General features: G+C 38.2%; 1 protein-coding gene across 1 annotated transcript; it reads right to left on the reverse strand.

The window, feature by feature from the left end:
* Nucleotides 1–34: 34 nt before the first annotated feature.
* On the reverse strand, nt 35–13,946 carry LOC137402778 (nuclear pore complex protein Nup107-like). Its single transcript, XM_068089287.1, has 20 exons — nt 13,876–13,946; nt 12,784–12,900; nt 12,534–12,637; nt 12,306–12,441; nt 12,019–12,175; nt 11,557–11,695; nt 11,260–11,423; nt 11,012–11,075; nt 10,158–10,291; nt 9,618–9,768; nt 9,284–9,394; nt 8,294–8,510; nt 4,639–4,760; nt 4,338–4,464; nt 3,734–3,906; nt 3,317–3,416; nt 1,555–1,700; nt 1,051–1,221; nt 476–718; nt 35–359 (listed from the first exon to the last, which is right to left on the reverse strand). Exons 1-20 carry the CDS (start codon nt 13,919–13,921, stop codon nt 291–293), a joined length of 2,691 nt encoding a protein of 896 aa, XP_067945388.1. The 5' UTR covers nt 13,922–13,946; the 3' UTR covers nt 35–290.
* Between the last annotated feature and the right edge of the window lie 1,302 nt (nt 13,947–15,248).

Here is a 15,248-nt window from a genome sequence, read left to right on the forward strand (position 1 = left end):
TAATGAGGAAGAAAGGCAGAGCAGCTTTTGTCAAGTTTGAATAGTCTGTCAGTGGATGCTATTGTTATTGACTTCACAAATCGATTGATGCAACTGTTAGGAATCACAAATAATAAAAATAACACAATAGCAAGGAATAACACAATCCTTTAATTACCTTTTATTACAAATACATCAACAATTTACAAAATATTGCACGAATCATTGTTCAATATATAACATTATTCTATTTGTGTGACAAACACCTGTACAATAGTCACTGTATTATATAGATATATACGCTAATTGCTTTACTCTTTCCCACTGACAGACTCCTCGAGGCTGTGCAATATCCTCTTCAAGTCATTCGGAGTGAATGCCTGCAACAAACAGTGTTGAACAAATGAGATCTCAAACTGCTATTCAATAAATATTTAAAAAAGTAGCCTGTCTAGCTCGCGAAGAGGAAACGAAATGTGACGACATGAACTCTGACCTTGTAGAGCTGATAGTTCTCCGATTGGATGATATCTATGAGCTGTTTCAGCTCATCCTTTCGCTGCGTTTCATCAAGAATCTTATGCAAAAGGGAGACAACTTCTGGTATACAAAGTTGCCTCAGTCTAGTCAGTTGCTCCTGCCTAGCCAGATAGTTGGGGTCCTCAGATTCTCCTTCCGACATGTCCTCCATCCAACCACCAGCAAAGAGCAACACAGCTTTCAGCTGGTCTATCGTGTGCTGTACAAAGAAAACGAGACCATCTCGCTCTAAGATATACTTGCATCGTACCAACTAATGGAGTATGAAACTAATAGTTAAGTAAGATGAACCTGACTTGGTACATCTGATGAGCATTCAGTTGAAAAAAACATTATCGATTCCTGATTAAAAGATACCATATATAAAAATCGAATGAATAACAACTCTCAATATAGTAATATGTATTTATACACTAGCATTTACATAATGTAATTATGTCACACAGTATCTGAAGATATGATGTATTTGTAGACTAGACAGTGTATGATGCCCTTCTTTGCTAACTTAGACAGAATCTAGTAAAAACTGACCTCCGTAGAGGCTATCAGTGCATTTTGCCATCGCTGTAAATCATGCTCATACTGTTTCATCTTGTGTTCTAAAGTGACAGATTCAGCAAAATGCCTACTGGCATTGTTGGCAGGTTTAGTAGGTGCTTGATGCAGGTGAGTAAACCAATCATCGAATGCTTGCAGGGCCTCCTGTAAAAACCACAGTGAACGATGACCCGCTGTAGTGAAAGGGAGCCACGCTCAAATTAGAGATTCTCAAGAGAACACTCCGCAAATGGTGAATGAATATAAGACTTAACTATAGAAAAATAATTCGTGTTAGCAGCGGTTACATTTCATAAGATAAACTATTAACTAGTTTACCAAACCTCTCTGACATGGCTTATTGCTATTGTCACAGAAGTTGAACATGACACTCAGAAGACAACTATTGAATCTGATAGAGTGGTTCAACTTAGGATGGTACAACTGGCTAAACTAAAGAGAAGACAACTTTGTATAGGCTGAGGAAAGCTGACCAACCAAGTAAGTCCTGAAGCAGATGCATTCTTTAATAGCGTTTGAGTCGTCCATGAGTTGCATGTCCTCCTTCCCAGCAAGAGCCCTGCCTATGCAGTCAGCTGGCAACTTGGAATAAACCTCCTTCAGTCTCTGGTGATCCTTTATAGCTATAGAACACAATAAATCATGATTTACATGCGATACATGTTTGTTCCCTGCTACAATAATTTCTTTCCAACTTTAACAATACAATTTAGAAAATATCAAGACTCAGTGCTATATATGAATAAAGTCAAACTTCCCGGTGGACTTTTACCCATGATGTAAAACTTGGTAGCTGCAGCGAGAGATGAACTCAGGCAATAAGTAACAGATAAACATGAGCAAACACCTTCAGATTAATTCTGTCAAGTCTGCGGCATTTAGTCATTACTAGCTTACTAAAAACACACTTGAAGCAAAGTTTTAACCTTTTACTAAACTTGCTTTAATTTTGTCGTCTTTATAATCTGTTTCTGGTTCGGTGCTTTTTGCCTCGCATTCACTATACTTCTAGCCAACCTTTTAAAAAACTTTTTTAAACTTATTTAATAAGAAATATTGAGCGACGCTGTTCTCGAAAGTGGTCTCTCGGATACTTCGCCATGTAGTGGCCATTGAGAACCGGCTCGTAGGCTCATATCTCAATGATTACTCGTATCTGAAAGAAACTTAGTTAAAATGCTGCTCGTATCTAGATTTCCTAGCATGTTGAACACTCATAAGTTGAGGTAAGACTGTAATGTTGAACACTCATAAGTTGAGGTAAGACTGTATTGTTGAACACTCATAAGTTGAGGTAAGACTGTAATGTTGAACACTCATAAGTTGAGGTAAGACTGTAATGGAATAATAAAAATATATTTTTATAAATTAGAACCTTATTCGGTTTCTTACCCATAATTCATATTTCAACTTTAGTCTCTTACGTAATTTATATAATGTAGGCCTACTTGTTTTAATGCTATATATGTAATTATCTGAAACGTTTATCTTTAAGTTTTTGAGCTATGGAATGAATTAAATGGAACTCAATATGCTCTTACAAGAATAATTGCTCCGACATTGACTGCTTTGACATACAAAACAGTGATATTAGAATAGATAAACTTCATACGCCGAGGTTTGACTGTATGATCATCATCAGTGATTACTCAGTCCTGTCAAAAGGTCTAAGAATATCAAGTGCAGAAGGACTGACGATATCAACAGTACATGGTGAGAGAGAGGAGGCAGTCTAAAGAGAACGACTGAAGAACTTATTGAACCAGCCTACTGTGCAAGAGTCCTCTCTACATATAATCACTACGGTTCAGACCATTCTAAGCATCAACCTTCTTATAATATGCTAATATGTAGATGCATGTTTGGTCACAACTTCAACAGCATTTATTGTTTGAACACTAATGAGCAATCACAGGTGCCATTGCTTATGACTGTTGACCAATGAGTTGACAGTTCACTAACCATGAGTTGTCAGTTCACTAACCAATGAGTTGTCAGTTCACTAACCAATGAGTTGACAGTTCAATAACCAATGAGTTGACAGTTCACTAACCAATGAGTTGACAGTTCACTAACCAATGAGTTGACAGTTCATTGACCAATGAGTTGACAGTTCACTGACCAATGAGTTGACAGTTCACGAACCAATTGACAGTTCACTAAGCAGCATAACTGTCAAAGCACTGTTGACAGAATCAACAGAACCTCAGGGTTGTGCGAGAAAAGATCTATTTCCTACCTAGAAAAACCCTCATCTGGGCATTGCATTGATGGATGCAGTCCATAATCTGCTCTGGGTCAATCAGTAGCCACTCAAGGCTGTCAATAATACTGTCGACCTATCAAAAATAAATTATTACATGTATTTATGCATTGGCATACTCTATTTTAAAGCCGAAGCTACACTTTTCATGTTGCTTTAAGATGCACCGAGCAGCAGATTTACTGATTTATCAGAGCTGTGACCTTCATAATAAAAGGTCAGCCTGAGGTGAGCTGTCTACAGATCTGCACCTTGTAGATCATGAGTCTGAGTTATGGTAGCGAAAGGACTAGCGATCCAACATCTCAACGTTATAAAAAAATCATGGATTTGTCAGATGTACATAAGATGGTCTGTTTCCTTTGAGAGCATTGAAAAGGTAAAAAGTCATACCTGCGGCCTGTTCTCAACGCTGATGACCTCATTTCCAGATGCATGGATGTCTATCAGATTTTTAAGTTTTACTAATGAGTTTTCTGTCACAATCCTGGTGATGGTAGACATGTCCAGACCGGCTTGTTTGCCCAGAGTCAAAACCATGAGTCTATCATCCTTCTCCTTCACACCTGTCAAACATGAGATATTCCACTGGGCTTTAAAAATGAAATTTTAAATTGAAGGGTAATAACTGAACAAGTAAATGTTTGTCAACATTCCATTTGTCTTTTCTTTAGTGGCTGTAGAACACATTTCATAAATATTTAGAGCTTGCATTCAAGCAAGTAGGACTCGTTCCTTAGCAATTGTTCTCAAGTCTTTCAGAACTAAATGTTAACTCTACGGTAGTAATTTGTGTTATGCAAGAAAGCAGCAATTTATCAGGAAGCTGGCTTTTATTAAAGAGAATGTCTGGCATCAACGAGCAAAGTTTTGTTCCAGAACTTTAGTCGAAAAAGGATACTAAAGAGCACCATTGAACTGATTCTCGTACTAAACATGTTTGAGAAGGTAAAAGACGGACAGGAGGCAGCTAGTAAATCATAATATAGGCACGCACTTTCTAAAAAGAGGCCGTAGGTGATGAGTTGACTCTCTCTTGGAAGCACAGCGCAGTAAGTAGCCACTAGCTTATACTGCTTACTGTCCATCAGGTATCTCATATATCCCTCTACCAGTTCACACACCTGCAAAACATGTCACCATCATTTAGCCCCTTCACAGAATATAACCGGATAGAGAAGACAAGTATAAACATACAAAAATACAAGCGATTGAGAAGTGTTTGTAGTGAAGTGGATGAAGTCATCTCAGCTCTTCAAAGTCACATCAATCTACATAAAGTGTTGATAGATACTCACAGACTCCTCCACGGCAACTTTATCCATGCTTCTGAGAAAGAGTACAAAGTGAGCCATGAAACGTAATATGTGGGGTGAGAGTGTGTTGCCCCTCTGTGCATCCACCATGACTTCCACTAAGGCTACAATCAATAAAGAAGCTGTCTTAGAACTACAAGTTACTTTATTCTGTAGCAATTTTATGCTGAGAAATATGTGTTAGTCGCTCACTTGAATGCCATTAACCATTCAACTCATATAGTCATCGCCCTGACATAACTAGGCAATTGTTATATGTGCACTAAGTATGTGTGACCTTGAAGCAATGTTATGGGTGGTCCAGCTGATGCTATCTTTATGACTCATCAGTACTGATCAAGCAGCCTAGCTAAGCAGTCGTCTTGAGTTATCCTTGTCAACATTCATACAATAAAACCACCTTGAGGAAACTCCACATTATAACAGCAATACCATGATCATACACATCCATTCTCATAGGCTAGCAATGCTATGTTTATGGTGCAGACATCCTGAATACGAGACTTTAGCAAATGCATCTGCCAGAGTCAAACAGGTCAAGCAGGTCACATACTAGAGTCGAACAGCAAGGATTCAGTGGTGTAATCAGCAGGTCACACACCAGAGTCGCACAGCAAGGATTCAGTGGTGTAATCAGCAGGTCACACACCAGAGTAGAACAGCAAGGATTCAGTGGTGTAATCTAGAGGTGGAACGGGATAGGTTTTTTAAGTTCGAGACGAGACTCAATTGTAAAAATTCGAGACTCGAGACAGTAAAATAATGAGCATTTGGTGATGATTTCACAACACAAGGACTAGCGCACTTGATATATGAAATTGATAAACCTCTTTTTAAATTGAATTTTCTGCTGGTGTAAACGATTTAAATACAACATTTTAATAGCAATATGCATGTATTTTTTGTAAACAAAAGTGAGTTAAGTGACACAAACAGCTCTAAAATAGCAAAATTATATATTTCTAAGAATTTGGAGCTTGATTGATAATAATTATTATAAACATATTGCTTTGTACATGCATATTTTTACCATCTATTGAATAGGTCTTACTTTATATTGTAATGAAATGTGTAATGAAGCCGATAGCCAGATCTACAAAGTGCCGCAACTAAAAGAACACACAATAACACTTTCATTCTCATTGGTTCATTTATGTTAAGTTTTGTTTGTGTATTAACAGTAGTATGTGAATTATATTTAAATTTTACTCATGAAATTATATGAATTACTGTATATATTTTTATATTTAACTAACGATAATGTCATTGTTACCCAGAACGCGGACTATGGTCGACACAGCCTTTTGTTCGTTTCTTTGTGTCTGGGCAAGTTTTACCTGCAATTGGTTGTATATAAAAGAAGCCTGAATTTTATGAAGGGCAGTTGGTGTTTGGACACGATACGATAAAATACAGATATTTTACCCGCAAGTCTTATTTATTAAACTGGATTACCCGGAGGGCAATTGGATATGAGCTGGTATCTTTTTAAGGACACAGAACCAGACTACAATATATTAACAGGGTCATTGTCAGGACTACATGATTAGACTCGGCGGCCAACATAATCAATAACAACAGGTAGTAACGGACCGGGTATAACTTTAAAGGCAGTCGCCCGCAATCGATTACAATATATGGAGTTGTTGTTACCGCGGGAAGCCATGTTTTAACAGCCGTGCACAGGCGCTTTAGTTCTATTTCCTGTCTCGAGTTTGGCAATAGTTAGGTCGAGACAAGATCAATCCGGGATGAGACAGGTCGATACTTGAGATGTCTCGTGTCTCGTTCCACCTCTAGTGTAATCAGCAGGTCACACACTCAGCAGACTCGGTGCCCCTAAACACATCTCATTAGGCAGTCTCCGTTTGCTCAGTGATATATTTCATTCAGCCCTGCCACCAAGCATGACTGTGTCAACCATCTCCATCATTTACACATGCATAAGGCTTAATATGTAGAATATTAGCACTAAAGGGAGAACTGTGTGACTTTTACCTTTGATGACAGTTTACCTAGCCAATCAACTGGTAGTACCAGCGATCTACTTGTTTAAAGCTCCCCGGGAGCTGTCTATGCCAAAGAACGTGACAAAGGCAAATACTACGCATGTACAAAATGTGTCATGATCACAGAAACCATGGTTAAGTCGGGATTATAAGATTTAGAGTTATCTGCATTAACAGAAGGAGAAAATTCTCACAATTATTTTGCAAAAAAAATTTTGATTCTAGCTTAATTACAACAGATTTTATGGTCAATAAACTGAATGCATGTTTACCATCAGTGCGAAAACCTAGTTCCGAGAAAACTGGTGTTAAAGTCTGAGAAACGAAAACCGATGCACAGTTTTGTTTGCATTTCAAAACGTCATAGCAACCAATATTAAGAGGTTGTGATATTTATCTAGATTTCTGAATTTGTATCAAAAAAATTATGCTGAATTTAAAAATCTAAACAGATTTTGGCCGGTTGTCATAGAAATGGCTGTATATCTATAAGAAAATGTATTACCTAATTTTGCAGATATTAAAAACGGCTTGGCAGTGCTGCGATATTGAGCACAACCGTAGTATGATCCACAAAATGTTAAAAAATAATAATAGCGGTAACATATTGCACATCATTGGTCACTTCATACTTTGATCTTGCAAATTCGAATAATTTTTCTTATAATCAAATCTTATAAAATCGAATAATTATTCTTATAATTAATATTGTAAAAATCTTATATGAATGGTTAAGAATATATCATGGTCATTCCCTTTACTTACACTGCTTTTGGCATCAGTTGGAATACCAAAGTACTCATTATAAGTGTCCAAAATGTCAGAATTATCCCTCAAATCGGCAAAAAAGAAACGATTACGTTTTTCGGACGCCATTTATCAGTACTTCCTGTTTAGCATAGCAACGGTTTTAAGGGGTTTTTCCGAGGTTTTAAGACATTTATTATCTAAACTGACTTCAGATTCAGAAAGATCACTCTTTGATTAGTCCAGAAGCATGTGTTATCAAAATCCTTACCAAAATTATAAATTCAGTTAGTGGAACTTTAAAGTCGAATAACTCAACTTCGTGATTTGCGACTTAACCATGGTTTCTGTGACCGCGACCCAAATAGTCGCAGGCTGATAATTTCATATTAAGAATAATTTTCATATAAGAAATTTTTTAGTCAGTCAGTGTACATGACATGTAAAGAGTTACATTTCAAGTAAATTAATCAAAAACTCCCTTGACTATTAACGGCCTACATGTCGATTATGCTAAAGGATTACCTATTTATATTTTATGTCTTTATGGAACATTGACCATGGTTACTAGTTATTACCAAGTGACCTTTTTACTCAGCAACCAATAGGAGAAACTTATCAGTGGTTGTTATATGACTAGCAACATCAATGTAGATCTACAAAATGATATCAACAAAATGAGAGAAGATATTGTAGTGGCCAGTGCAGAAGAGCAGTAGCCTCACAAGAGGCTACTGCTCTTCCGCACGTTTGCGAAATATATAGCCTCACAAGAGGCTATATATTTCGCAAATATTCACATATGTACCTCTTTTGTAGTAATTTAAACACCTTGGAAAGACTAATTGATGATAGAGGACTTGTTACCTCTTATACCTTACCATCATAATCACCGGTTATGAGGTGCTTCTGTATTTTATGGAAGAATCTCTGGCACTGATCTCTCACAGACTCCTTTTGTGAAGCCTCTAGCTCTTTGAAGAGTTGATTAACATTTGTAGTCTTGGCCCAGTAGGCTGCGGGTAGCTCTACAAGCTGGTGGTCTGCACTGGAGGTGTGCAGCCTCATATGCTGCTCAAGTTCTATGTCAACCAGCACCTGACGACAAAGTTAAAGCAGGCTTGATAGCGAACAGTAACAGACCTTGAGAGAAGCATTGGTATCCACAAATAGTCCACGACAGGAACATTTAAGGCTGATTTATACCAGTCCATCTTCAGCGTATATCTCTATTACAAATATTAAATTTTTTGCCGTTTTCTTTGCTCTAGTCTCAGCGACCTAATCAGGTTCTTTTTATGATTATGAATTTGAGGTCAAGGTTCTGCCTGTTTCAAGATACCACCAAAACCTTTCTTATGAGATGATATGTCTCTTCTTTCATTGGCCATACAAAATCTAAGCAGCTTCTGAAAAAAGGCTTTTACTGAGATGGAGGTTTGTAACACTGAAAAATCTCGAAGCTGATACATAGCTAGTGCACTCCAGCCTCTACATCTTAAATGTCTTGCTGTGCTGCCCACACCACTCTGCTTACAAGGCTTTCATTTCCAACCAAAAAGCAGGAAAAATAAAAACAGAGTGAAGCTGAGGACACATCAACGTTGAAAGAGACTAAATCATAACAGTTGGCTACTCGTGGTCAGTATTGCTTCTTCGCAGAGCACCAGATGCATTGATACAAACAGGCTTTGAGATCTAATAGGAAAATAATTAACTCTCAGAGAAATTATTACTTGTAAGTCAATTGACTTTAGTTAAAGCTGAACGAGGAATTGCCCACAAAGGCTTACCATACAATGTCAAGCCTTTGACGGCGATTCCTCCTCTAATTACATCATCGCTATGGTGAATGACAATCTATAATATACCTTGAGATGTGCCCAGAGAGCATCTGTCCAATTATCACAGACAGCAAGCACCTGCTCCAAGTTGCCAGAAAGGCTGGCATAAATGGCCTTCTCATAAGTTGAACATGAATCCTGGCAAATATAAATATGCATGAAAGCCTCTAAGTGTTTAGTACTAGTATAATGACAACTGTAACACCTGACTAAAAATTGGTTGTTGTATACAAAATATTATTATTAAAATATTATTATTTAAAAATTATTTTTTAAACAGTTTCATTAGCAAAAGTTTTAAATTCACATAAAAGCCATTTACATATTCACCATGCAAGTTTGAGCAAGCGTCTAATACTACCTCTTGTGAAAGAGACCAACAGGTAGACTTCCATACATCACGAAACTGGTTGCCAGTTGAGTCCAGCTGTTCGTCTACATCACTGGTAAAGTTGGGATCATGAGAGAGCTTCCAACCTTCTAGAGTCGCCGCCCTCCATGACTGGCCACAGCTACAATATCCATTCATATGAACATGGTGTGCCTCACACACAAAACTGTAACACGAATTTCATTGGGCTCAAAATGCCCATAAATTATAAGCCTCTAACAAATATGTTTTTAATACTTATCGATTTTAGCTAACAACTAATCATCAATGATCATGCAAGCTACCAAAATGAGTTACTGATTAGACATGATAGAACAGCATAATGGTAAAATGAACAATCACAGTGTGAATAAGATATGAATTAGAATTCACTGTAGAAGTGCCCAATTTTAACATACATATGGCGAAGGTTTTACATAATTATATCAACCTTGAAAAGTGAATTGCATAAAATGAAAAAGTACAAATTTCTCATGCTAAAACAAGACAGACACAGAGTGTACAACCCACCGCACGCATAACTGATGTGCCTCTTCTAGCTTTCCAGCCCTGAGTAGAGCAAATACATATCTCACTAATCGGTCATCATCCTCTTGGTCAAGGCTGGCCAGCCGCTGACCGGTTCGGTGAGGAGCGTCAGGGTCCTGAAGTGAATTCAAACAACGACTGTATGTATCGTGCTAAGATTATACTATTTGGTCTTTTGGGAGCTTTCACATCAACACTTTACTCTCACATGATACACAAAAACAACAGGCATTCTCCTAGCAAAGAAAGTCTCATAGAAAGTGCGATAATAGCTAACCAGAGAAATGTCGATAATTTCATATACATTAGACGCTTCTACAATGTAAATAATCCGTTCCAGGAACATTTCCGTTATAGGAATTCTACATTATACGATCAGTACGGCAAGTCGTGCAAGCAGGGCAGGACAGTGTGGACAAGTGGGGCAGGGCAGTGTGGACAAGCGGGGCAGGGCAGTGTGGACAAGCGGCGCAGGGCAGTGTGGACAAATGAGGCAGGGCAGTGTGGACAAGCGGGGCAGGGCAGTGTGGACAAGTGGGGCAGGGCAGTGTGGACAAGCGGGGCAGGGCAATGTGGACAAGTGGGGCAGGGCAGTATGGACAAGCGGGGCAGGGCAGTGTGGACAAGTGGGGCAGGGCAGTGTGGACAATGCGTGCAGTCCCAAGTGCAACAAGAGAAAAGTGATATTTTATGGCCAACTGATATTCTTGTTAATCAAATAGAATTTGAGAACTTGCTCCGACTTGACACTACGTTATGTGGAATAAAATGACTAGCATAAGCATACCCTGATAGCACTTAATAAGTAATAATTCAGTAGCTGATGTGCAACTCACCAAATATTCCACAAGAATCTCTGCCTTCTTAGAAGAAGACTTTTTGAGATGCAGCGTGTTCTCCCTGTAGAAAGGAGACACGTGAGCCGAAGGTACAGAATTGTACATATACTAAAAACTCTTTTGTACAAACTCTGTACATGCACTTTTGAAAGTAAGAGAACAGTTAGCGGTTGTAGAGAAGCGAGGTTCCTACAAAATCAAATATCGGAGATGTAAATATTGATCAGAAGAAAGCCTAGACTCACCACATGACACTAGACTTCTCCGAAAAATATTGCACTTTGTTATAGAAATCGTCAAGCACATCCTCGCTGTTCATCATCTCAAGCCAGTCAACCACAATCTGGCACCGTCTAACTTTCTCATTATCGCTGAAGAACTGCTCCATCAGTTGTCTGTTGGTCATCACCTGAAACGAAGTGAACTGCAAGTCTAGCTACTCATCAGCGAAGATAGCGCAGACTGTGACTAGCTGCGGTGGCTGAAGCTGACAGGTGACCACAGGTGCTCAGCAATGCTATTCATTTATATAGAACACAAACCGTCTGCTCTTCATCCTCCATCATCTCCTCATCAGGCCTCAGCTCCATATCTACGATGTCCTTGAGAAGTGAAGCTGCTAACTGCCACGTCCACATTTCTGATCGCAAGTTCGTGTGCAGCTGCAGAAGACCTGATATTCTGTAAGACACAAATATTCTCATTATTTGCGTCTCTCTTCATTCTAAAACCTGACTTACTAAAACAAAGATAAAACTGGTAGAAAAATTACTTTATTGATTAGTAAGTTTACATGCATCTGTGTGTAGCTTGTGGTAAGCGCATTCACCTGGGGGATGTTTAGTCTCAATGGCATGAAAAAACCTTGTTCCTAGTTAATCTCTCACAATTGAATTTAAATTATACTTCCTAACACAATTAACAAGCTGTCTAGCTTTTTGGTTTATGAAAGACCACTTCCAAAAAATGTTGAAAAACGAAAGGAGTGACAAGTGCGAGATTACCGGTGTCGAGATGCTGTTGTGCCCTTTATCAGTGATTTGGAAATATTAGTTATAGTACTGAGAACAGTACTGTAGGCCTGCATCATATCAAAGACTTGACTAGGGGCAGAATTCCTTCGAAATATCTCCTCAAAATGTTCAAATATCTCGCTGCTTTCTAAAATTGCAGAGCTACTAGTTGATACTGTCAAAAGGCGACACCTGAGTGATTAAAAACAGAGTAATGATTACGCTAATGAACTGCTAAAAACCCGAGTCATTATTTTAACTGCTAAAGGATGGTGTACCTAGATTGGCTGTTTTGTCCTCCAATAAGAGCGATACATTGGTAGTCGCATCCCCTGAGAGTGTGACATCTAACAAAGGATTAAATGTCTTGCCACCGAGTAGGTTGATGGTATGATCTTGTTCTCCTCCCTCAAACTACAAACATCGAGCATGAACTAACCACTAAAAGACCACAGTAACATACACCAGATATTATAACATACTTATGTAAATACTAAATAACTTACAGTTAAACTTAAATCTGCTGGAGACTGGTAGAATGAGCCACGACCAGGAGAGGCTATCGGAACCCTTCGAGTGGTAGAAGACAATCGAGGTGACTCCAACTGACCTAAACCGTACAAAGCCATAAATGGTAGCATAAAACTATCTGAAAATCCTCACCATTGTGGGAAATAACATGTTATATAACTGCTCCATTACATGCATAAAATCACACATCGAAAAGCAAAATCCAAGATGGCTAGATAAACGTACTGTGATTAAAGACACTACGAGAGAGCCTGGCAGATCGAGAGGGGCTACCAACTCCGGTAAAAGAGGTCCTGAATGGACTTGGTTTACTACCACTTGCAGCATCAAGCAATTTCATAGCTAGAATAGCGTTAAGGAAGAAGTACTGCTAGCTGTTCTTGTTGTTTATAGCGCAAGTCCTCATGCTCAAGCCGCGCGGCTTGTGCTCAAAAACAGATGACTCACGAAAGAAAAATATAATCCACCAACAAGCCGCATATGCCCACAGACCGCGGCTAATGACTGAGGTTTTGTCGTCCTAGACCCCTTTGAGAGCAAAAGTGTTGAGACGGGTTTCGCTATACCCCCGTCCTCTTGAATAAGAAAACAGGTTACATCAGTACACGTGAAAAGAATTTTCTTTTACATCCAAGTTCGAATTAAAATTCCTAAACCCTTGCATCAAGAACGTACTTGCCATGTCTCAGCTAGATTTTTATTGCGCTGTTAGAGGGCTTCACATTTACGAAAAGATGTCGGTCAAGAATGAAAAGGTGTTAATAACCTAAGACTGTGGTGAGTTAAACCTGAGCGATAAATTTTTCTTTAGTCTAAAGTATTCCATAAATATGACCTTGAAAATAAACGAGTAGGTCGCCAAACCCCCGTACATACATGAGTGTATCATGACTGCGATTCTACGGTTATAGCGCGAAACTGAGCAGAGACCGCATTTATCGAGAAGCCGCCCTGAGCCACACGTAAGTTCTAAAAACTTGGCTTTAGCCGCGGCTTATGACTTTGAACCAGAAGCCGCGCCCAACGACAAGCTGCGCGGCTTGAGCATAAGACTTACGGTAGTCACCTGGTATTATAGAGATGTACAAAAACAAGTACACATTCAAACCTTGAAACTTAAATAGAGACGCAACGTTATACAGTTATAGTTTACTAAATAATTGAACAGTCAGTTAAAACATCTTATATAATCTTACACATCTGGAGGAGGTATTTACTTAGTACATATGATGCTGCGTGTTGTGGACACTCTATAACAAATACAAGTATAATCAATGGGTATAGACAAGCAGTTAGTGTCGTAAAATAAGAGGATACACCGACTAAGATTTAGTTGTACGGAGGGTTCATCATGAGACGTCATCACCCTATTAAACCTGCAACATAAATGAATGATAAATAATATTTGAACAATGAAAACGTTGATTAAAATACTCCCAAATCTTTAATTGTTAAGCTAAAGGGTGGCCACAGTGTCACTGAACTGAAGCTTCTAATGCCAAAATTATAAAGCAGTTTTAGGTGTAAGCATGATAAATGCATGAAAATAAAATCACATACAGAATATATATACATGTAATATATACAGAATATTCGGATACAAAATATATTTATGCAAGTACTTTGTGCTATATAAATTATATATAAAAAAGCGTGTCACAAAACCATAGGAATATTTAGTTAGCTATTATATTAGGCAGTCAATTTGTCTAATCCTATCGGCTTGCTGTTTTGTTTTACCAGATTTCTCGTTACAGGGAAAAGGTAAAAGCTCAGAGGAGTCCGTCAGTTTCTTGTACATTAACAAAATAATAATTATACATGTAGATGAGAATGGCACGGACCACAAAATAAATGCCTACACCTTTTGTTACAGGAAAGCCTCTGTAACAAGCCGTGATATTTTTGTCTCACAACATTGTTACCCAGAGCAATGGCAAGCACTGTGTTTACCCATTTCCCAATAATCATGTTATGCTTGTGATCAAAGACCAATCAATTACCCAATTGTCATCAACCAGTTGGATTTAAAAAATAAATTGTAACAAATCTTTACAATCCACTGCAGCTACCTTTCTCTGATAGCAATTGAGACATACACGATGAGCAATGAATCAACTACAGAAAGGCCCATAAGAAACTGCTAAACTAGCAGCTACCCAATGTTAAGCATCATACTATTTATAACGGATATTAGACACTGTTGTGGAGTAACGAATAATAGACACATAAGATGTGCTGTTTTCGAGTGCAGGATTTCATCCAAAGCTGCCCATTCATTAAACTGCCTTCAACATGTATTTGCACTACAGATGTGAGAGGAGGGATGTAGTTGGATTCTAAGGGTACGTGTTGTTTATGCAAGTTAGTGTGTCAATTGGTGTGTGGATAATTACCAAGAGCTTGTTGTGAGGAACACATTTTGTGATATATAGCATATGCATAAAGCACTCATGTGTTATTCGGTAAAACCGCAACTATGATTGGCTAAATTAAAGGTTGACTTGCAACAAAATTGATGTTGTAAATTATGTTGTAAATTATTAGTTGTAATTTATGTTGTAAAATTTATGTTGTACAGTTATTTGGTATCAAAAGGTTCACCATATCTTACTCTGCTGTGTTGTAGGTTCAAAATATGTGGAAATGTGATTACAAGCTCTTAAAAGCTCAAAAACAAACAGGTAATC

This window comes from Watersipora subatra, chromosome 1, assembly GCF_963576615.1.
Source record: "Watersipora subatra chromosome 1, tzWatSuba1.1, whole genome shotgun sequence".
In the NCBI taxonomy this organism is placed as follows: domain Eukaryota; kingdom Metazoa; phylum Bryozoa; class Gymnolaemata; order Cheilostomatida; family Watersiporidae; genus Watersipora; species Watersipora subatra.